This window comes from Mobula birostris, chromosome 20 (genome assembly GCF_030028105.1).
Source record: "Mobula birostris isolate sMobBir1 chromosome 20, sMobBir1.hap1, whole genome shotgun sequence".
NCBI classification, from domain to species: domain Eukaryota; kingdom Metazoa; phylum Chordata; class Chondrichthyes; order Myliobatiformes; family Myliobatidae; genus Mobula; species Mobula birostris.
In genome coordinates, this window is record NC_092389.1 from 13,436,732 (window position 1) to 13,461,734 (window position 25,003).

Sequence of the window (25,003 nt, forward strand, 5' to 3'; positions counted from 1 at the left end):
ACTTAAGAATGTAAAAGAACATACAAAGATATCTAGAGGAAATTAAAAGTGCAACACGAGGAAACCTGCAGATGCTGGAATTTCAAGCAACACACATAAAAGTTGCTGGTGAACGCATCAGGCCAGGCAGCGTCCTGACGAAGGGTCTCGGCCTGAAACGTCGACTGTACCTCTTCCTAGAGATACTGCCTGGCCTGCTGCGATCACCAGCAACTTTGATGTGTGTTGCTTGTATCTGGAGGAAATGTCATGTTTGATTAACTTTGCTGAAATTTTCTAAGAAATTGAACAGCAAATGAAAGACACAATCTGGTAAATTTTCCACTACTCCAACATTATTGGCCACATGCCTCAGACTACACTGCTTGCTTCAGCCTTGAGGTGGGACAGTCTTTCGAGGACAGCCTGGTCCTCCGCACTTCATAGCAGTTGGTTTCATAGTCACTGTTGTCTGGGCCACTGAGAGATTTGCCAATGTTCAAAGTAAATTTACTATCAAAGTACATATATGTCACCATATACAACCCAGAGATTCATTTTCTTGCAGGCATTCACAGTAAATACAAAAATAAACACAATAGAATTAGTGAAAGACCAAACATAAGACAAACAACCAATGTGCAGAAAACAAACTGTGCAAATCCAAAAAGAAAAAAAATGTGGGATCAAAGACATTCTGTAGCACGAGTCACTTTGGATTACAAAAATATTTTGAAATATGAAAAATATGAGTAAATGTTTGTACTTTAATACATTAAAATACACAGTAACTGACATTTAAAAACAACAAATAACTCTAATTGAATACAAACATTATAGAAACACTGAGTAACAATGACCATAAATAAAGAGCGATTCAGACAGTGACCAGACTATGAGTAATCCCAACACTCTGGATAAGCATTTCTGTTGTAAAATAGATTGGAATTGGTTTATTTTTATCACAAGTATCAAGATACAGTGAAAAGCTTGACTTGCGTACTGTTCATACAGATCAAATCAGCACACAGTGCATTGAACTAGAATAAGGTAAAACACCAAACTCCACAGAAACAGTGTGGGCACATAGCCAAGTGGTTAAGGCATTGGACTAGCGACCTGAAAGTCGTGAGTTCGAGCCCCAGCCGAGGGAGCGTGTTGTGTCCTTGAGCAAGGCACTTAATCACACATTGCTCTGCGACCACACTGGTGCCAAGCTGTATGGGTCCTAATGCCCTTCCCTTGGACAACATCGGTGTCGTGGAGAGGGGAGACTTGCAGCATGGGCAACTGCTGGTCTTCCATACAATCTTGCCCAGGCCTGCGCCCTGGAGAGTGAAGACTTTCCAGGCGCAGATCCATGGTCTTGCAAGACTAACGGATGCCTTTAAAGTAAAACAATAACAATAAAGTATAAAAGCTACTGAAAAAGTGCAGGAGAGGTAAACAATAAAGTGCAAGATCACAATGTGTAGATTGTGAGACCAAGAGTCCATCTTATTGTACAAGACGTCCATACAAGAGTCTCATAACAGTGGGTAGAAGCTATCCTTGACCCTGCGGGTATGCACTTTCAGGCTTTTCAGATGATATGAACAGTAGCTAAAGACTCAGAGGACAAACATCTTAACCTGAGAGCACCTCTGCAGGTAGTGCTGGTATATCACAACTCCAGCAAACTGTGTTCAATTCTGCCTTCCAGCGCTGTCTGTGTGGAGTTCGCTTGTTCACGCTAACTTCAAAAATTATCCCTGCTATAGGCAGGAGTAAAGTGGGTTAATGGGCACATGGAAGAGAATAAGTTACAGGGAAATAAGTGGCAGAATGAGATTGTTCTGAGGGGCAGCATAGACTCAATGGGCTGGATGGCCTCCTGCATTATAAGAAAACTTGTGCAAGTTCATGCTGCCCATTTGCATTCCACAAGAAGTCCACAGAGACTAGCCCAGGCATCAGGGTGAAAGGATGCACAAAAGTCTTGGGTGTTAGAAACAGGAATGCGAGTAATGTAATCCCTTTACAGGTCAGAAATTCCAGATTAATATACTTAGGATTTCAAGAGTTTTCTGGTGAGTAGAATCATAACTAGCATTAAGGAGACTTTGGATAAGTAGCAGAATAAAAAGATAGTTGACCGTAGAAGACAAAGAACCAAGGTTAAAGGCTTTCACAAAGAATAGCAAATGGCGGGAAATAATATTCTGCAAGGATTGGTTTCAGGACCACTTATTTTTCATTAGCAGAATAGTTAACAAAATTAACTTTTATATAGATAAGAGTACATTTTTTGGGAGAAAAATAGTAAATGGAAGAGAGGAATAGACAGATGTAGGGATACCTGTAACAAAATGTTATAGTCATTAAAAAGCAATTAAATCACAGGGGTTCATTTCTAGAAAGACAGAAGTAAGAACTTAAAGTGTAGAAATGTGGTTAGATTACATCTGAAATGCAAAGACCATGTCTGCTCTTAGTATTATTTAAAGTAACATTGTAGCAAAGCAGAATGATAACCTATTTATGAATGACTGCAGAGATTCAAACTCATTGCACAGAGCCTTACGTGACTATCACTACCTAATCCAGTATGAACTTCAAGACAACTTCTTTGTCGAGGAGATGTTAGAACTTGCTACTGCAAGGGGCAGCAGAGGTAGAAAAAAACACAGAACCTGTGAGAAAGCTAGATAAGTGCAAAAGGGATTGAATATGTTGATAGGGTTAGCTGACAAGACACGGGAAAAGATTCAGAACACAAATTGTGTCAGTAATTAGCAAGTTTCTCCTGAAGAGCGGCAGGACCTATCCCACAGAATCACATCTGCCAAACTACAAAGATTGCAATAATTCATCAGAACTACCAGAACCTTTGCCATGACTTAACTGTTGGGTGATGGTCAGTTCTCAGGAGGGACAGTCAGTGGAAGTTTATAGTCTTTGGACTTTTCTGACTCTATATCCACCAAGAAATATGCCTGTGTTTCATGGTAATCTTCTCACTGACTACTCACCAGTATCACTGTCAAGGTCGAGAATGGTGGACCGGAGAGTCTCCCAAAAATATTGCTCACTGTGGACACAATGACTATCCCAAATTTATGAAGAGAATAACAAACTCTTTTGATTGAAAGACCACATTGCAAAATGGGATGTAGTCTCAAGCACAAGGGAAATCCAGAGCAACATACACAAAATGCTGGAGGAACGCTGCAGATCAGGCAGCATCCATGGAAATGCATAAACAGTTGATGTTTTGGACCAAGACCCTTCATCAGGACTGTAAAGGAAGAGGGAAAAAGCCTAAATAAGATGGGGGAGGGGAAGGAGCACAAGCTAGATGATAGGTGAAACCAAGTGGGTGAGTGAGAGGGGTGATGAAGTAAGAAGCTAGGAGGCGATAGGTGGAAAAGGTAAAGGGCTGGAGAAGAAGGAATCTGATAGGACAAGAGAGTGGACCATTAGAGAAAGGGAAGGGGGGCGCCAGGGGAAGGGGAAGTGAGAAGAGGAGAAGTAAAAGTGGAGCCAGAGTGTGGAATGGAGGGGGGGTGGGAGGAGGAAAATAACCAGAAGTTAGAGAAATTGAAGTTCATGGCATTATTGGAGTATGAGGTATTGCTCCTCGAATCTGAGAGTGGCCTCACCATGACACAATAGGAAACCATGGACCAACATGTCAGAATGGGGGATTGGGATTAAAATGGGTGGCCACTAGGAAACACTGCTTTTTACGAATGGGGTGAAGGTGCTTGACAATGTGGTCCCCCCAATCATCTGGGGTCCATTCAGAACCCCCAAAACAGCCCCTCCAGGTGAGGCAGCGCTTGACCTGTGAATCTGTTGGGGTCACTTACTGTATCCAGTACTCCCAATGCAGCCTCCTCTACACTGATGAAACCCAACACAGATTGGGGGACTGTTTCTATGAAAACTGTGAAAAATAGAGGGTTATGGGCTGTGTAGGAGGGAAGGGTTATATGGTGGAGGAGGTTTATACAAGTTGGCACTATGTCACGGGCTCTAGGACCCATATTGTGCTGTTTTGTTCTATGTTTTACTGTGACCCAAATAGGAGCCTCTGTCTCCTCACAACTGGTTGCCAACTATACACTTAAGTTGCACGTGCAGACTGCCTGAGATATCTCTACCAATTCCTAAAGGTCCACAGGGCCTAGCATGAGCACCACCGGCACAGAACTAGCACCAAGTATCCAGGAACTTTGCCATTTGCAATGACTTGGTACAGCCCAAGTCTCCAATGCCAGGGAGCTCTTAGGTAAATCTGGAATCTGTAATTTCTCCTGTGCGACTGTTTGCCATCCCTCCTACAATCTCCAAGCCACTTTCAATCTACTTTAATTAGTGACACTCAAAATGATTTGATTTCCAACGTGCTGTTAAATATTTCAATCCTAAATTGACAAAAATGTGTAATCGCCCGAAAAATCCACTCAGCAAGTCATCACAGGACTCATTTTTACTGGTGCATAGAGATGATATGTGGTTGCTGATGAACTGATAATCAGCCTGGCTCTTTATCCCAAACTGGGGAGCTCAGGCATTGTGGGAATGTGCAGACTGTGCTTATTAAAACCGCATGGAAAAACTAAGAAATACCAAGACTTTAACCAGGATTTTAACCCAATGACTTACCACAAGCTCACTGAAATCAAAACGAAGGCAACTCCATCTTAATTATCATTACTTGCTGACTACATTTCCCATACCAAAAGCATTTACATTTCAAAAACATGCTTCAATAGATGAAAAATACTTGGACTCTTACCAAGGATCACAAAAAGCATCATAAAAAAAAATGAAAGGTTTCCTTTGCTTTTAAGTGCTAAACTATCCATGTCTGTAAATGCGTTGTCCAGAATGTGTCATAATAACCAACAGAAGATTCAGGCCTGTCGACAATTCTGGAACATTCCCTGTCCAGAATTTCTCTTAATGTTGGCCCCAGATCTCATTAGGTTTCTTTTTTAAGCCGATCCAGTGAGCAACAAGACAGAGTCTGCTGGACTGTCTGGAAACAACTATCCAGGTCTCATTAAACAAGTAACAGGGTCACAAATGATAAAGGAAATTGAGGGTTTCTAGTAAGCAGTGGAGGTGATCAGGGAGTGATGGGAATGGTTGGGTACAAGAAGGAAAATGGGAATGATAGGCAGAGGGGCGATTTGTTCATCACGAAGCTGCAGCTGTGGTGGGAGGAACAACAGTTTCTAGGGGTAGGAGTGATTATTTTACCCACAAACTCGTCTCCAATTCCTAAGAGCCAACAATGTACCAAACAATATGCCCAACAAACACCTTTGCCTCTGGATTCTCATTGGCTGAAATAAGATTATGTCTCCTGTACCACTCAAGCCTGAAAAGCCTTACTCCTCCCAGTTCCGAACATGCAAACTTCAAGCTTCCAACTTGCTGGAGGAACTCAGGACACCAAAGAGCAATTGCAAGGGTGGGGTGTTGTTGGAAGGAATTATCATTGTTGTGGGTCAAGACCCTCCTATAGAAGCTGTTCGGCACACAGAGTTCCTCCAACAGATTGTTCATTACTCCAGATTCCAGTATCGGCAGACTCTTCTGTTGCTAGTCTTTTAAAGCTCATCTTCCTGACCTCTCTTGGTACTGTAATCCTTTAAGTTTTACTGTTTATATTATTTTGCTCACTGATCACAGGATTTAATGGCGCTTTAGCTCCCAAGACGGTTTTACTAATAAGTGAGTCACACCATGGGCGTAACTAGATCAGAAAATTCCTACAGCAATGCAGTAGACTCGTGGTTTGCTCCACAAACCAGACAATTGGCTATCATTAACACAAGGGATTCTGCAATCCAAGTTTACATCATGGGCCCAAGAATGAAGCTTGGTCCACATCACTGTTCCAACAAACATATGTGCGAAGGGACTGTACAGATTAGACACGAGAGTTAAGCTCCCTTCGCACTTTGCCGTCAAGCTTTCCCAGGGCAAGCGCTAATTAGGAGTTCTGCTTCACTGAGGTTAGATTTCTCTGCACGAGTTTATACCTCTTTCAAGGAGCTGTCACCACAAACCCACTGGCACAGCAGACAAAACATTCCACACAAGAAAAATCACAATACTGCTTATACCAAAACTAACAGAGGAACTTCCTGGAAAACTGGGAACACTCCCAGTTAAACTACAGAGCCGAACCCTCCCTTCAGTGCCCTGTTAACCTTTTTAAAACACTCGAATGGAAGATAAATAGGACTGCACCATGTGTTCTTTGCAGTTACAAAGAGATGCTTCACATCAGCAGTTGCTCCCAACGCTTTACTGCAGCGACAGAACCTCACGAGATCCCAGTAGATGGATGCAAAAGCCTGGGAACAAGCAATTGTCACTCCAGTCTCTCTGAAGGGGAGGTTGTGATTGGGTGTTGTCAGTATTGAGGGGAGTTGGGTTGTGTAGAAAGAATGAATTAAAGATGATCAATTTTTGTTTGTTTACATTCCCACATTAGCAAATTCAGTGTGGTATAGCATTTCATGCAAAGACCATTGGGCCCATTCTGTGGACATCGACTCTATCTACACTTCTTGCTCCCACAGTAAGTAGCCGAAGAAATCAAAGACACCGCCCAAACCAGACTAGCTCATTCCATCAACTATTGTAATAATTAACATCACTATTAAATATCCCTATGTTTTTATCTTGCAGAAGGAAAACATTCACAGCTTCTCTATTCCTTCCAGTAGTTCACTGCGAAAGGCTGAATCATCCAAACCACAAGGTCCCAGGATGAATTCCCAAATGATCTGTTGAGTGATCCAAGCAAAGCTGTTTGCAATACTTCCAGTGGAGTGGTGTTAAAAAAAAATCAGGCCAGTTTGCCCCTCGTGTGACATTTTATGAGAACTAATTGTACAGACCGCAAGGTCCATCTGGAGTGTGATACTTTAATATTTTAATAAACCTATTCATGGTGAGGTTAGGCCTACAAATAGAAGCAGAATTAGCCATTTAGTCTTTCGAACCTACTTCACTGCTTAGTAAGATCACAGCTGATCCTGCACTTTTACTACTTCCTCACCCAGTCCCCATTTCCTTCTCCTCTCTGGATATCCAAAAATCTAACTTTAGCTTTCATATAATCACTGCATCTACTGAGGCAGCAGACTTGCTATGTGGGTGAGATAATTTCCTATCGAATTGCAATTCAGATGTCCTTTAAACCTTGGGAATGGAAAGGAAAGGAAAGGAGAAATGGTTAATAGCCCTTGGGATTAACTAATGTTGCAGAGCAGGTCATAAAATTAAGGATGCAGCAGTATACAAGAGCAAGTAACACTAACAATCAAGAGTATTAATTTCATTGCATAGTCCAGAAATTCTTTTATGCACAAGGTATCTGCAATCTTTGTTAGGATCCACCATCGATCTATTATGGTAAGCATTCTACATCTCATAACACTGAATCCTGAGATTGCTCGAGGTATGAGCAATGACATTAATCCTTAATCAATGGGTCAGATTGGCAGATGGAAGCTCTACAACTGTGTTATATATTGTTTGGTGACTTGTTGGAGATTCAGTTGCACGAGGGCTCTGTATGGAGCATTGAGGATGATAGACTTTTTCTGCAATTATTCCAGTGAAGGCCTCAAAAACTTCTGAGGTAAGATGGATGAATTAACAGTGGCCCTGCTGGGGTTCCAGCACCTCTAGAAAGAGAGAGCTGAAGGCAAGGTTTCTTTATGAGGAGGGCAAAATCTCTCATCTAGAAGTTCCACTTCTCTATCCCCACCCCCAGGGCCTTTGTGGGGAAACATATCCAAAAGCTAACATATTCAAAACAGATTGTCACTGTTGCTAGGCACTTGTCTCAGGCAGAGCTCCAGCTGAACATGAAGGTCAGGGTTTCCTGAATGACTTATGTCCAAGGCCTTGTTCCAGATAGCAATGGATGAAATACACATCGTACAAATTTTAGCATACTGCCGCAATCCCAAACACTTTTGATATTCTCTGTATCAGGAGAGCTGCATCCACCTCCTTTCTCTTGAGTAGAGTGGGGTGTAGATTTGCCCAGATTGTGGGCTTCCCAAAGACTCAATGACACACTGGCCACATGTAGCACTACAGAATCTGTTCATCAATGAAAATGTCATCACATGTCATGTCAGACGATTGTCATTAGACCATCAAGGTTCCTATTATGTGCCTGGGTATTTGCAAAACTTTCTTTCTGCTGCACCCCACCATATTTTAGTTGCTAGACCAGAATGAAGGATCATGTTTGAATGACTCAGGCTATTTCTTGTACCCAAGATTCCTCATTTCTGGAAGTACTGAAGGGAGATGTTACAATCAGAGCAGAAGTCAATAAGTACATCAAAATATCGGCTGGACTAAAAAAAGGAATGGCTTGCAGTAGATCACAAAATGTTCCCATTTTGCTATTACCTCTTGCACCCCCCACCATCTTTTCATAATGGGGACAGAGTCATCAACAGGTGGAGAGAATGGAGGAACAAGAACATATCAAGAAACAATCAAAACCCCACATTCAGGACGACCTTAATCATGTTGTAGTTCAAATGATGACTCTATCCTCTCCCCCCCCCCACCCCACCCCCGTCCACTGAATTAAAACCTCAGAAATAGTGGCAATCTGTGCTTTGGATACGAGACTTTCCCAACAGGGAGGACGGGGGGGGGGGGGGCATGTTACCACTAAACCACACGTGCCTGGTAACGACCACCAACAAGAGCAAGTCTAACCAGTTCTCTTCAGCATTCACTGATGTAACTAACACCCAGGCCCCCCTTTGTCGATATTACTGACCAGAAACTGACTTGTATCAGTCACAACAGATCAGATAAACAATCGTTCCCATTTGTATCAGAATTAGCCAGTTTTGATAAGTCATCAACCTGTAACATTAACTCGCTTTCCCTTCTTATTCACCATCTTCTATCTACATCTCCTCCAGACAGATCAGCAGTGAAAAGCAAGCCTTCACCTCCCTCTTTTAGCTGACACCACCACACTTGTGTCATTCAGTCTCTTTTGATCTCCACTCCCGGGCATTTGTTTTGTTCTCTCCTCTGTTGTTGCTTAACCAGTATAGAAGATTACAGCAGAGAACAGGTCCTTTGGCCAGCAATGTTGTATTTCTAAATTACTCTAAGATCAATCTAACCCTTCACTCTTACATAGTCCTCCATTGTTCTATCACCCATATGTCTGTCTAAGAGTTTCTTAAATGCCCCTAATGTACCTCCCTCTGTCACCACCCCTGGCAGGGTGTTCCACGTACTGACCACTCTGTGCAAAAAAAAACACCTTATCTTTAACACGCCCCCCCCCAAATGCTTTCCTCCAATCACCTTAAAGTTATGTCCCCACACATTAGCTTTTTCCACCCTGGGAAAAAATCTTTGGCTATCCACTAGCCTCTTATCATCTCATGCTCCTCTCCAAAGAGAAAAGCCTCTTATCATCTCCTCATCCTCCTCCTCTCCAAAGAGAAAAGCCCGAGCTCACTCAACCTTTCCTCATAAGACATGCTCTTTAATCCAGGCACCATCCTGGTAAATCTCCTCTGCACCCTCTATAAAGCTTCTACGTCCATCCTATAATGAACCAATCAGAAATGAACACAATTTTCCAAGTGTTGTATAACCAGAGTTTATAGAGCTGCAACATACCTCACAGTCCTTGAACTCAATCCAACTAACGAAGGCCAACACACCATAGCCTTAACAACACTATCAACTAGCACAGCAATGCTCGATTTATAACTTCTCCTCTTTCCCAAGGATCACTGACCCTAAATATCTGTTTCTCTCACTACAGATGCAATCTGACCTGCTAGTACCACCAGGCTCAGGTTTTTTTTTTTTTTGCTTTTCAAATAACTGCAGAGTGAAAGACACATCCCATCCCCAGTTGGAAATATAAGTCTCAGCCAGGACGTGGGCGGGTGAGATTTCTTGCAGATCTGAAATGACAAATATTCAAGTGCATATTCCTGTTGAGGAATGGTAGAAGAGAGGGGGCACTGGGTGAACAAGTGTGTTGGGAGAAGGATCAGTTACGAACATCTTGTTTTCTTGAGTGCTCCCCAACCACTGATGGCCACATGCAGAGTGATTATTGTCAGGATCACACCCTCAGTCCTACTCGGGTTGTGAGAACAATAGGACCCGTGCACGCTAGCTGCTGTTGCCAGTAACGCTCACCACCTTATCCCATATGCAAGGGATGGAGGCCTTGTAATGAACCCATGTGATATGCCTCGATCTTAACCAAAAAAACATCAAAATTAGATCTCAATTATCTTAATGCAATACAATTGAAAATGGACATACCACAGATTGAAAGATAACTATTTGTGTTGCTTATAACATTCTGGGAATCCAGCCAGGTACTTCCCAGAACATACAGTGTTTATGTGTCTGCCAAATGTGCATGAAGCACATTGTCTCCGATGCACTCTCCTCGTGGCGTAATACAGGAGACAATGTTGTCCTGGAGATGATCATTGTTGGGGACACTCAGGCCCACAGGTCCACATATTGCAGGGCAAACTGTAATCTCATTATATTTAACACAGCCTTCAGGTACCCTCCAGACTGGTACAGATCCAGCCCCAATGATTTCTACCACCACTCACAAAGGCCCAGATACTGGACCCTTCTAACCAGGTTCCCTCAGACCCCTGACACAGGCCTCAATCTCCACCCCAACTCTCCAAGGCCCAGGCCCTGATCTCCCACATCAACGATACCCTGTGTGATAATGCACCAATGGTCCTCTTTATATCAATTTCCACATTTATATTCTTACTAAGCTAACGATAGGATGGAAAATGAAAACAAGTGATTAAAAGGTTAATAGAGCAGCACGGTGGCATAGTAGTTAGCACAACGCTTTACACACTCAGAGTTCAATTCCCGCTGCTCCCTGTAAGGAGTTTGTACGTCCCCCCCGTGACCACATGGGTTTCCTCCAGGTGCTCCGGTTTCCTCCCGCAAACCAAAGACGTATTGATTGGTAGGTTTATAGGTCATTGTGAATTGTTCCATGATTAGGTTAGGATTAAATTGGGGGGTTGCTGGGCGGCGTGGCACAGCTCGAAGGGCAGGAAGGGCCTATTCCACCCTGTATCTTAATCAATAAATAAAGAATAAGTATTTAGAGTACAAGATCAAGCTAGAAATGTACAAACAGACAGCATGAGATTATACTGAATGCATACTTCAGAAACAGTTAAGGTGAGGGGTCTGTGTATGATAGTGGAAAAATAGTAATGGAAAACAAGCAGACAGAAAATGAATTCAGTCTTCACTGTAGTCAATCCTCATTACGGATAATGTTTATTTCAAATTTTATGAAGAAAACTTGATGAAATGCATTATGAGTGTTTTGATGCAATGTATTCATATCCATAGTTAGTCATACACAACCGTTGTATTAAACCTTGCTTTGTAAGTCAGGAACACAAACCTCAGAGCCAATGGCCTCCGAGTAAAAATTTCTATATTAAATATTTGTAGATCAAGGAATTCCTTAGATATTACAGGTGTCCCCCGCTTTTCGAACGTTCACTTTACGAAACCTCACTGTAACGAAAGACCTACATTAGTACCCTGTTTTCGCTTTCAGAAGGTGTTTTCACTGTTACGAAGAAAGGCAGTGTGCGATAAAAAATCAGCGCGCAATAAAAGGCAGCACACGCCCTGCGCAGCTGCTCTCCCCCGGATTCGGAATGGCATTGCTTAAACACATTGCATTGATTAGCCGTTAGCAAGATGAGCTCCAAGGTGTCGGAAAAGCCTGAAAGAGCTCGTAAGGGTGTTACACTTAGCGTAAAACTAGACATAATTAAGCATTTCGATCGTGGTGAACAAAGCAAGGACGAAGTGAGTTTGGCTTGTGGAAGCTGACGAAGATCATGTTGAAGAGGTTTTGGCATCCCATGACCAAGAACTGATAGATGAAGAGCTGATGCAATTGGAAGAGGAAAGGATAACAATCGAAACCGAATGCAGTAGCAAAAGTGAAGCAACTGTATGAGATTTTCGCTGCAATGATAAAGTACGACTTTAATTTTGAAAGGGTACATAGGTTTAGGGGATATTTGCAAGGTGGTTTGAGTGCTTACAAAGAACTGTGTGATAGAAAAATGCGCGAGGCTCAGCAGTCAAGCAAGCCTTCCACATCAGCCATAGCAGACGACGAACCTCGACCTTCGACTTCGAGTTGGGCAGTCATAGGAGAAGATGAGCTGTCTGCCCTGATTGACGATGAGATGACACCCCGTGTCCCACCACCCCAACCCCCGGGCCCTGGGCAGATACTGTACCGATTCGCAGAGAATGCAATGGTAACCGGGAGGCACACTGCACATCTTTAAGAAAAAAGCCAAAATAAACATGCTAATTAATTAGGTGCCGCTGAGCACGTAATTGTCGGCCCAGATCAGAGGCGACGCAATTGGCAATTGGCACTGATCTGGGCCGACAATTACGAGTCTGGCGGCACCTAATTAATTAGCATGTTTGTTTCAGCTTTCTTCTTAAAGATGTGCTGTGTGCCTCCTGGCTACCGCTGCGTTCTTCGTGGCAATGTATCGGGTCGGCGGCCCAGAGGGTGGGGGCCACTGCACCACCTAAACCTGCGACGACTCAGTCTAACACACCATCATCAGTGTGCTCGGCCCTGTTTTCCCAATTCCGGTAAGTGATACTACACTGTACATACATTATTTCTACTTTATATAGGCTGTGTATTTTTACGTGTTATTTGGTAGATTTGGCAGCTTCATAGTTTAAAGGTTACTGGAGAGCGTGTTTATGCCAACAGCGCTTGCGTGACATTTTCTGCCGAGAGCACTTGCGTGAGATTTTCGCAACGGAGATCTGTGCAGGCAATCGTTGTAGAGAAGTATTTCTACTTTATATAGGCTGTGTATTTATCATATCATTCCTGCTTTTACTATATGTTACTGTTATTTTAGGTTTTATGTGTTATTTGGCATGACTTAGTAGGTTATTTTTGGGTCTGCGAACGCTCACAAAATTTTCCCATATAAATAAATGGTAATTGCTCCTTCGCTTTATGACATTCCGGCTTACGAACCGTTTCACAGGAACGCTCTACCTTCGGATGGCGGGGGAAAACCTGTACTGTAAATTTGGAATTGAAAGGCAGGATAAAACTCAGGAAGATTACAATCAAGAAAGTGGCATTGGAGATCTAAGCTGACAAGTCTTGGTGTCCCAATAGATTTACTCTTTGGATGTTAAATGAAGTAGTTAACGATGCATTGTTTTTGATTTTTCAAAATTTGCTGCATTCAGAAAGGAAGCATTAGATTGCAAAATCATTTTTGTATCTCATTCATAAAGGTAGGGAGGCTGAAAGTGGGATTCTCTCAGCAAAGTAATCAGGTGGCATCATTGTCACTATAATATATATATATATATATATATATATATATACACAGATATATATATTTCACATACCTATACATACATACACTCTGATCAATTACTCACCTCCACTAATCCCATTAACCTGCATTTGATCTGTGGCTGTCTATGCTTGGCAACTCAGGTGCTCATTTCAATACTTCGAATGTTGCAAGTATACCTGCTCCTACCACCAACTCAGGCAGTGCGTAACTAATTCCAGTTCTCTTTTGATACAAAATGTTTTTCGCTGTGCTCTAAATCTATATTCCCTAGTTTTTGGAAAGGCAATTTCACCTATATACCTCTTCTATGCCTCTCATAATTTTGGATATCTCAGTCAGATACCGGTTAAGAATCCTTAACTCCATGGAGAACAAAGCAGCCTATCCGGTCTCTCCTCACAAGTGCAATGCTCCATCCCTAAGCAACATCCTGCTCAGTCTCCTTTCGCTCCCTGTCCAGTGGAATCATATCCTCCCATCATGTGGCGACCAGAACATCACAGTTCTTCAACTGTGGCCTAACCAATGCTCTACAAAGTTATACCATATCCTTTCTCCTCATGAGTTCTGAGACAATGAAGTGTAGCATCCTGTACACCTTCTTCACAATCATGTCTATGTGCACCTTTTAGGACTTTTGAGATTTGTATGCCAAGATCTCTCTGTTCCTCAATATTCTCTGGTGGCCCTACCATTCATTGTGTATGACTTACTCTTCACAGTCCTCCCAAAGTGCATCAATTCACACTTAGGAGGATTGAATTTCATCTGCTTTTGTTCTGTCCTTTTTAGTAACTCATCAATTATATCTACCCTGTAAGCTTAGGCTATCCACCCGGCTATCAACACCACCAACAGTGGCCAATTTACCCGAGATCTTTCAAGTCCAACACAATTTGTGGATATGGGTGAATGGATGGACGTTCCATGTTTATAGAATGCACTTGATTAGATGCCACATCAGAAGTAATTGGGTGGAAAATGAAAGTTCATGCTGTGAGGGAACACATCAGCAAGGATGAAAGATTGGCTGGCTAATAAGAAGCATAAAGTAGGCAGAAATTGGTACTTTCTGGTTGACTAAACACAACAAGCGGTGTGCCAAAGAGAATTGGAATCAGAATTAGGATTAATATCAGCAGCATATGTCGTGAAATTTGTTATGCAGCAGCAGTACAATGCAATACATAATAAAAACGGAACTAAAAATATAAAAAAAATTAAGTAGTGCAAAAATAAAAGGTGAGGTAGTGTTCATGGGTTCAATGTCCATTCAGAAATTGGACAGCAGAGGGGAAGAAGCTGTTCCTGAATCTTTGAGTGTGTGCCTTCAGGCTTCTGTACCTCCTCCTCTTCCCTGATGGTAGCAATGAGGAGAGGGCTCGTCCTGAGTGATGGGGGCCCTTAATGATGGATGCCACCTTTTTGAGGCATCGCTCCTTGAAGATGTCCTGGCTACTACGGAGGCTACTGCATAGGATGGAGCTGACTGAGTTTACAATTCTCTGTAGCTTGACTCAACCCTGTGTGGTAACACCCTGCCCCCCTCCCCACACAATACCAGACGGTGATGCAGCCAGTTAGAATGCTCTCCATGATACATCTGCGGAAATTCGGGAGTGTCTTTGGTGATATACCAAATCTGCTCAAACTTCTGATGAAATATAGCCACTGTCATACCTTCTTTGTAACCGCATCGATATGCTGGACTCAGGATAGATCCTCAGAGATGTTGACACCCAGGAACTTGAAATTGCTCACTCTCTGCACTTCTGATCCCTCTATGAGGACTGGTGTGTGTTCCCTCATCTTACCCTTTCTGAAGTCCACAATCAGTTCCTTGGTCTTACTAACGTTGAGGCCAAGGTCGTTGCTGCGACACCGCTCAGCTAGCTGATCTATTTCTCTCCCGTACGCGTCCTCGTCACCATCTGAAATTCTGCCGACAATAGTTGTGTTGTCAGCAGATTTATTGATGGCATTTGAGCTGTGCCTAGCCACACAGTCATGGGTGTAGAGTGCAGCAGAGCAGTGGGCTCAGCACACATCCTTGCAGTGTGCCAGTATTGACTGTGAGCGAGGTGGAGATGTTATTTCCCATCTGGACAGACTGTGGTCTTCTGGTGAGGAAGTCAAGGATCCAGTTGCAGAGGGAGGTACAGAGGCCCAGGTTCTGTGGCTTTTTGATCAGAACTGTCGGAATGATTGTGTTAAACGCTGAGCTATGGTCAATAAACAACAGCCCGACACAAGTATTAGTATTGTCCAAGTGATCCAAGACCGTGTGAAGTGCCAATGAGATCACATCCGCTGTAGACCTATTGTGGTGATGGACAAATTGCAGTGGGTCCAGATCCTTGCTGTGACAGGAGTTGATTCTAGCCATAACCAGACCAGTGCTAATGATGCAGTGTTCACAATTTGGATGAAGGAACAAAGGCAATGTTAAAATTTGTTGATGACAGAATATGGGTGGGAAAGTAGGTTGTGAAAACCTTACAAGGAGTCAACTATACAGATCTGGCAAATATATTACCAACTTGAAAAATGTGAAACTGTCTATTTTGGCAAAAAGTGATTTTTTTAAAAACCATGTTATGTATGTTATGAAAGGTTGCAGAGGGTGATGGGTGTCCTAATGCATATTTTTGAAATGGCTAGAATGCAAGTACAGCCAATAATTAGGATCACTAATGAAATATTACTGTCAATTGTCCAGACAATTAAATACAAAAGCAGGGATGTTATACTTTAGGTATATGTAGTAAAGGTGAGATTGGAGAGTATCATGTACTGTATTGTGTCCTTATTTAAGGAAGGATGAAAACGTGCTAGAAGCAGTTCAGAGAAGGTTTATGAGACTGATACCTGGAATAGTTGGGGATTCTTATGAGGAAAATTTAGTCAGGTTGTTTTTTGTTCAGTGTTCGCTGGAGTTTAGGAGACTGAAAGACAACATGATTGAAACACAAGATATGGAAGGATTTCAACAAGCTGTTGTGAGGATACCTCCTCCTTTGGAGCAATCTACATTCATAGACACTGTTTGAAAATAAAGTATCATCCATTTAAGACAAAGATGAAGCAAGACCTTGCAGTGTTGCAGGTCTTGGAACTCTCTTCAACAAGGAACAGTGGAAGCAGAATATTGAAGGCAGAACTAGATAGAGAGATGGATAAATTGACAGTATATACCACTTACTATCACTTGGTGCAATCATCCAGTATCGTGCAATAAAGCCCCTTCCCCCAACGCTCGAGTCCGACACAAAAGAAACTTTGAGCCTGCTGGTGTTGGTATTGACAGTAGGAGGCGCCACATTCCCACATAACCTGTTGAGAGGGAAAGGCACATTACATGCCGACTCCAAACAACCCGAACATCAAACGGCTGGTTATGTCCTGAGATCTGATTCCAATCAGTACGATGGAGCAACTGTTCCTGGCCTCCTGCTGATTTATAAACTGCAGAGAAGAATGTCACCTTATAAACAATGTTGCTCGTTGCTCCACTCGTCAGTTAAAGTGAAAGGCCTGCTCTTATCCCCAATGGCATTTGATAACTCACAGTCTGATCATTATCCTAACCTTGTTCTGTGGATTAAAGACTTAATTCCACCAGACACCAGACTTCTTACACAAAACTCTTCTATTAAAAAAAATGCATATGCAAGAATAAGGAAACTGTACAGTGATCCAATAGCTCACAGAAACAGCAGTTGTTTCTGGAAGTTGGAGAGAGTAGGGGACTGATATTCATCAGCATCAATCAACATCTGAAGCACTTAGAGAGGTTTGGTGATGAAGCTTATCAACTCCTGCCTGAGAATTGGATCCGCTCCAACTTGCCGAATGTCACAACAGGTCCACTGCAGATGTCATTTCACTGGCTCTTCACTCAACCCTGTAACATCTGGACAGCAAAGCCACATACATCAGGATGCTCTTTATCAACTACAGCTTGGCATTCAATGTCATCATCCCCTCAAAACTAATAAATAAGCTTTAATACCTTGGGCTCTATACCTCCATGTGCAATTGTATCCTTGACTTCCTCATCTGCAGACCCCAGTCAGTTTGGATTGGTAACAACATCTCCTCCACAACCTCCATCATCACAGGGCTGTGTGCTTAGTCCAGTGCTCTACTCGCTTTACATTTATGACTTGGTGGCTAAGCACAGCTCCAAAGCCATATTTGCTGAGGACACCACTGTTTTAGGCTGTCATGTGTGACGCCCAGCAGAGGTACCAGACTGATGATGCTACTGAGAGAGATAAGACAATGGAGAAACATTCAAAATGCTAATAAGAGAGAAGAGAGGGATTAACGGGAAAGAAACACAATTCAGCTATTGACAGACCGGTTGCTTTGAACCTGACAGGTGACACCCCAGCAGGGGGATAAAAGGAGCAGGTTTGCTAAGGCACAGGACACACCACGAGACCCTGGAAAGAGTAGTGTGCCCCCACAAGTGGTGGGAGTTTGGAGGTCCGGTTCGTGGGAACCGACCAGAGGCTCACAGGGTGTAAAGGTACGATCGGAGGGAACCCGGGGTGTGTGTCCGACCTTGCCTGGGTGCCGGGTTCACTGCGGAAGAACGATAGTATCCAGAACGGAGGGGTCACAGTCAGTGACCACAGCGGGACAGAAGACGTCAAAGGGTCTGCCCGAAACCAACTGCGAAGACATCAAAAAAGGTCTGCCGAAACCAAATGGCATCTCTCTCTCTCTCCAACAGTACGACAACAGCGATTATTGCGATCTGTACTAAACTGAACTCTGCTTCACTTAAGACTGGTCATTTTACCCCTAGACTGCGACAGAGCTTGGTTGATTCCTATTACTCTGGTTCTGTGTATACGTGTGTATTATCATTGCTAACCTGTTACATTTATATCCTTACGATTAGTGTGCTGTATTACTTATTTCTTTAATAAAACTTTATTAGTTCCTAGTAATCACAGACTCCAACAAGCGTTCCATTTCTGCTGGTTTGGCAACCCAGTTACGGGGTACGTAACAAGGCCAAATCAAAGATGGTGATGAATCAGCATATAGGAGGGAGATTGAAAGTCTGGTTGAGTGGTGCCACAACAACAACCTCTCTGTCAATGTCAGCAAGACCAAGGAGATGATTATTGACTTCAGGAGGAGGAAACCAGAGGTCCATGAGATAGTCCTCATCGGAGGATCAGAGGTGGAGAGGGTCAGCAACTTTAAATTCCTCGGCGTTATCAGTTCAGAGGACCCACCCAGGACAAAGCACTGAGGTATAATTACAAAGAAAGCACAGCAACATCTCTACTTCCTTAGGAGTTTGTGAAGATTCAACATGACATCTAAGCCCTCCCCACCACTGAGCACATCTACATGAAGCATTGTCACAGGAAAGCAGCATCTATCATCAGGACCCACACCACCAGGTTCAGGAACAGTTATTACCCCTCAACCATCAGGCTCATAAACCAAAGGGGATAACTTCACTTGCCCCATCACTGAACTGTTCCCGCAACCTATGGGCTCTCTTTCAAGGACTCTTCATCTCATGTTCTCGATATTTATTGATTATTTATTATTATTCCTTTTTATCTTTCTTTTGTATTCGCACAGTTTGTCATCTTTGTTTGTGCGTCCTGTTGGTGAGGTCTTTCTTCAATTCTATTATGGTTATTGGATTTATTAAGTATGCCCACAAGAAAATGAATCTCACGGTTGTATATAGTAACATATACATACTTTGATAATAACTTTACTTTGAACTTTGAAAACTCTTGCCAGAATGAGGTGGAAGGGCTTAGAGTATTGTAAGTGAATAACTGTGCTTCTCAGTTATTGCCTGCGGATGCACGTGAGCAGGTCAAATCAGACGCAAGTTACGAGAGAAAAGAGAGGTCCCAGAGGGGGAAGAAAAAATAAATCTCTGACTAGACTTTACATCTGCTTGTCCTTAATCCTTTAAAATCCAAGCAAATTACAACCAGCCAGAACTAGGTTTTATGTTATAAAGGTTGTTTACGAGGGGATAAATGTTTAACATTTAACCGAACCGGCCCAGCAGAGAACTGACCAGATCAAGAGCAAAGCAAGTTTTAACACCCTGCCCAATTTTACTCTCCTTCCTAGTTAGTTCTAACATTAGCTGTCAGCCCGGTCCTGAGAGATTCCTGCACAACCCAGTTAAAAGTCACACCAGCTGCAAGTTTAATTTTATAATCACAGTCTGAAACATGACTTTGTTTATATGATATACAAACAGAAAATGCTGGAAACACTCAGCAGAGCAGGCACATATGTGTATTCTTTTTGCAATATTTCAGCTTGCAATACCATACTTTGCACCATTCTGGGATTTGTTTTGCATTGGTCTCTCTATTTTCTATTGTATTTATAATTACCGTATACACTGTTTGAGCAAGAACTTCATTGCAGACTCATGTATAGGACAATAAACTGTTATCTTAATTGAGAATAAAAAACAGGTTAATCTCTTTGCCAGAACTGGGAAAAGGGGAAAATAGTTTCCAAGGGTTTGGAAGGGATGGATAGATCAATGGACCATAGACTGACCTTGCTATCTGGTGCATGTAAAATCCATTTTCCTCTTCTTCATGCAGATCCAGGCGGTCAAAATGACAAGGTGACCGTCCCTCGATGTTTAAGGAGTCAACTTTAAACTGGATCACGTACCCTGGTTCCACCAAGATCCACCAAACGCACATCAAGTTTGCAGGGTATTGTGCTGGGTAGCGAGGGGTGGAAAACGAGCCCTCGGTGTTTCGAAGGATCCCACCACACACTGTAATCAGAGATCACGAGAGTCAGTTAAGTGGTGCAGAAAGTGCTCTGCCTTCATTAGACCAGAACAAAGAAGAATAAGCTCCATCCTGAGCTCATTAATCATACATAAACACAATTAGGAACGAAGGCTTGTTGAAATTGGGATGTTGGCAAATGTTAAGCAGGATGAAGGTAAATGAGCAGGAATGGCAAATAGTTGGCAGAAACACCGGCATAAAACGTGAAGGAAAACACTTGAAATATTAGGATGACAAGTGTAACTGGAGAATAGAGGATGACCCAATTAACAGGCCATTTAAGGGTCAATAACTCAATAAGCTTATAGGAAACACAATTGTATTTTGATGGGCACGAGACAACAAAAAATTCAAAGACAAAGAGGAAATCTTCAGAATATTTAAAGTTAAACAGCTAATTATATCAAGGATGTAGAGAGTAGAATGTGTGGGTCGTGGGAGCTGCAGTCCTCAGAAGAGACTCAAGGTTTGCATTTATTCATTTGGGTTGAGAAAGTTGAGAAGCATCTGGATTGTTTTAATTAGCCAATGAGATAGCAACAAGAGATTACAGATTTAAAGGTGAGCTCAGAAAGATTGGCTTTGCAGAAATTTTCTTTAGTGAGGGTAGCATTGGTCTACAAGTGCCTTGAGGGGGGGACTGGAATAAATGCTTAAGGTAGATTACTATTGGTTGGACTGACTGGAGTATTAAAAACTATGGACTCATTGGAGAATGGGATAGGATAGTGGAAACTAAAAATCAAAGGGAATGAGCAGAAGAATAGAATTAAACTATCTGTGAGATTAAACTGAATGGAAGGAATTAAGAGAGCAAGATTACATGAAGACACAAGAGACTGCAGGAACTGGAATATGGGAGCAACAAGTATCTGCTTGATCTGCTGAGCCTCAGCAGCAGATTGTCGTTACAGTGAGATTACACTGAGTCAGTCCAAAGGCCTGTTTAAGTGATGGAAGATCTTACAGGAGAGGCAACACTCACGTGGTGATGACGCTGAGGTCTGGAATGCTGAAGCACCAGGAGTAAGCTGGACTGTGCTCTCAGAGCTGGAAGCAGAGGCAGAGGCAGAGGCAGAAGCTGTAAAGAGACTGGTTGAAGTCTTGTTAATATGATTGGGCACATCAGTCAGTTCCCCAGAGTGATTGGTTGTTGACTTCTGAATAACCAGTTCTACAGAAAGAAAGGAGAGATTTGATAGTGTTGAAAAAGTTCAAATCTAGTGAGCTTTGTGATAGGCACTTCATCCGTGATTATGTGGGACATAGTATTATACCGAGATGGACTATGGTTGGAAAAGGATACATTGCGCCCTTGTGTTCAGTCCCAACCTCAGACTGAGGAATTGATGGGCTAACTAGAGGGAAAGGAGCACTATTGAGAAATTGTCATTGAGCCTCTCATGAGCTAGGGTAAAAAGTTGCATTCCCAGCTCTGAGATGGACAATCGCAAATCCAAATCCCAATTCTGGGGCAACAGCACAAAATCAGGCTGCCCACCCTATACAACATTCAAGGAGTGTTACATTGTTGGAACTGTGGCCAATCTTTTCTCTCAGATAGATGTGGAAGACTCCATGCCAATAAATCCAGTTTGATATCACCAGCATATGTGGTGAGATTTGTGAAATTTCAAGACAGTTTTGGAGAAATATAATTTAATATGTCGTTGGGGTGAGCATCAAAGTTGTCATGTAGAACAATTAGACTATTCAATCACCTTCAACAGAGTAATTGATAAGTGATGTTGCACTCAGTGTTTGTATGGGACAATCAGGAGGGTTTAGTTGCTCCTTTTATCCCCCAATGGTAATATACATCTGATACAAATACATCTTGGCAATCTTCTCTAGCATGCACTGAAACCATCTGTGGGTGATCACTTCCTGTGGTGCAGCCCAGGTTAAAGGCCTCACGGCTGCCATCTGCTCAGATAGATTCAAATACTTACGGACAGTGAAGATGATCAAACTCCCTCCAATAGTCACGGTCAGAATTACAGCCAAAACTATAACTAAGAGCCACATCGGACCTGGGCACACACCAGCTCTTCCAACGAGTGTTTCCCAGGAACCATGTACTGGAATAAGAAACAAATTCAGAAAAAAGAACTCTTTGTACCTTGGTTTTATATTTTGCCTCTCCCAATTTCTGACAATGTTGAGCAAGTGCAATGGTGTTTGCACTTGTAAATGTATCCTTGTTTGAGATTCTTCCACAAATTAGGGAGCAATAACTTAAGAAATGAGGTGCATTGGAACAACTTTCATTTGTTAAGGTTATTGAGCAGTGGCTGCCAGTGTTAGATCCTTTCTGGAACACAGATTATTTTAAATCAAAAGGGCAAAGTCCATCGTTCACCTTCTAGTGTCCTGATTGCTACTTGGTGCAACAATAGTGGAGTTAATGACTAATCATAGCATTAATCAATTAATGTACACATCCAGATATGTGGTGAGAAAATAAGACAATGGAATCAAAATATTTGGAATGGCTTCAGTTACTAAGGTACTAAGTTCTGAAATTCCACCCCCCCCCGCCCCTCAAAATCAATTACTCTCAACTTCTGTTTCTGCTCATGTTCCTCTAACCAAGTTTTTGGACATTCACAATACCTACCTACATGGATCAGTGTCAAATTTTATTTCATTATGTTAAAGAGGCTACATAATAACACTCAACATATTAGATCTACACACACCTCAACTCAGTTCACTCAATTACTATGTCCCAAAAGAATTGAGAATACTTGCATAATCATCATTGGATGAATTAATACTTCCATAACTCCCTTGAGAGTCTGCTCCTAGATTGATAACTTGCTCAGTGAAGTCATGTATCTGTGGGCTTATTTATTCCTGTTCCTACCATTCATAACTTCCTCTTTATTAGGTCATTTCTATTCAACTGAATAGATTTTAACAATCTAGAACCTGGACCTGTGAATTTCACTTCCTATTAAGTATTAATACTTGTAGTTAGGATTAATGTTTGTATAAAGTATTAATATTTTGATTTTTTCATCAGCTGCAAACTATACACTGTCAAATTCCAGGCCTGATTCCATACTTCCTTCAGTACCTGGGGTTCACAGGTTCAGAATTTCCTCATTCAAACTCTCCCTGTTGCTGTAACAACCAGGACACAATGGCTGCATTTATAAATATATATCTGGTGTGTTCAAATTATAATCTTTTCCCCAGAGTAGGTCTTACTCCAGCATGCTCCTTCCATGGCCTAACCCTGAACAACTCAAACATTAATCAACGTTTCTTGCTTGGCCTCTGTTGACATAAACATAGGTCTGGCTATGGCCCTCAGGATGATTCTCTCTCTCACTGAGCAACATGGAAACAAGGGTAGAAAGCAGATCCCTCAACACCCACACTCCGCTGATCAATTCCTATTTTCACTACCTACTCCTCCATACAAAGTAGCCCCGATTCCTTCCCTGTCCTTCTGCATTGTTCTCCCCCTTCCCCTCAGTTACATCATGGGACCCTCAATGCCCATACAATAACCCTCCTATCTGCTCCCCGTGACTCTACCTTTGACCTTCGACCAACACCTTTCCCTTCCTCTCCAAGCTCATCTGATGTTCTCTCTCTCCCTGGCATTCCTGTTCCCCTCACCATATACCCCATCATGGGGAAACACCGAACCAATGCTGGTCAAACCAGACCTGAACGGAGGTACACTGAACTGCTCTCACCCGATCCATTCTGCAGGTTAGTTTTCAGGCACTTTCCAGTTCCGTGATCCCCCTGGTCTTCATTTCCACAGTCGGGCTGGTAGGCTGGGTTAATGAAATCAGTCTGAAAGCAAACGAATCACAAGCTTATTTTCCCATCTTTTGGCGTTTTGCTCTGTTTTAGTTTTTACCTATTCCATGGTATCAATTAGGTTTGATGGCTGTAATGCTTTTAAAGAGACTTGCAAGCAACAATACTAAGTGTTTATGGAGATGCATTATAGTTGTGAGCAGGGGCTCTACAATTGGCCTCAAATCTGCTGGGTTATAGAATTATGGAGTCATACAACATGGAAAGAGGCTGTTCAGCCTAACTGGTCCACGCTGACCAAGATCCTCATCTAAGTTTGCCTACATTTGGCCGATATCCATCTTCACCAGGGGTTCCAAACCATTGTTATGCCATGGACCCCTACCATTAAATGAAGGGTCTGTGGACCTCAGGTTGGAAACACTGCTCTAAACCCTTTCCTATGGAAGGAAGAATCAGCCAGGCTGCTGTTTTTGAATTTGGCCAGTAAGCTATATAAATACTAACAAGAGGTCAGAAATGAGCTCAGCTCCAGTGAATTTCCAATATGGAATGGTCTATATTCTTTGGGTGAACACGTAAAAGAATGACCATTGATGTTAGCTGCGTTTGGCTCATGATGCTAGTGGAATCACTTTGAGAGGGAGGACAACAACAGGGAATCCCATTTCACAAAGGCTGAATCCAAGCGACCCAAAATATTGAGATCTTAATAAATTAGTTTATAGATGGGATTACCCAATTAAAACAACTGAGATAATCAGTTTGAACTCAAATCTTTGTTCTCACCTTACTGTCCTCTCTCCTGGGGTCTTCCAAGGTGATTTCTGTGAACTCCGTTCTTTCCCACATGTTTGTGGAAGTCGACAAACTAACAATAACAATCAGAAACTAATGCAATTTCCTGAAACACATTGGTCCTGTAGGACATCAGTAGATCTAAAGGAAAAAGCATTTTGAATT

General features: G+C 42.4%; 1 protein-coding gene across 2 annotated transcripts in view; it reads right to left on the reverse strand.

Annotated features, from left to right (window-relative positions):
- mfrp (membrane frizzled-related protein) overlaps positions 1-25,003 on the reverse strand; it is a 54,568-nt gene that overhangs the window by 19,896 nt on the left and 9,669 nt on the right. Inside the window, exons 2-7 of one of the 2 annotated variants that reach the window (XM_072238178.1) lie at positions 24,830-24,979; positions 23,971-24,073; positions 22,210-22,338; positions 21,243-21,431; positions 20,010-20,238; positions 16,642-16,772 (exon numbers count right to left, since the gene is read on the reverse strand). In XM_072238178.1, coding sequence (XP_072094279.1) covers positions 16,642-16,772; positions 20,010-20,238; positions 21,243-21,431; positions 22,210-22,338; positions 23,971-24,073; positions 24,830-24,892 — 844 coding nt within the window. In that variant the 5' untranslated portion in view covers positions 24,893-24,979. The remainder of the gene's footprint in view (positions 1-16,641; positions 16,773-20,009; positions 20,239-21,242; positions 21,432-22,209; positions 22,339-23,970; positions 24,074-24,829; positions 24,980-25,003) is intronic. The other variant, XM_072238177.1, reaches the window with a different exon arrangement.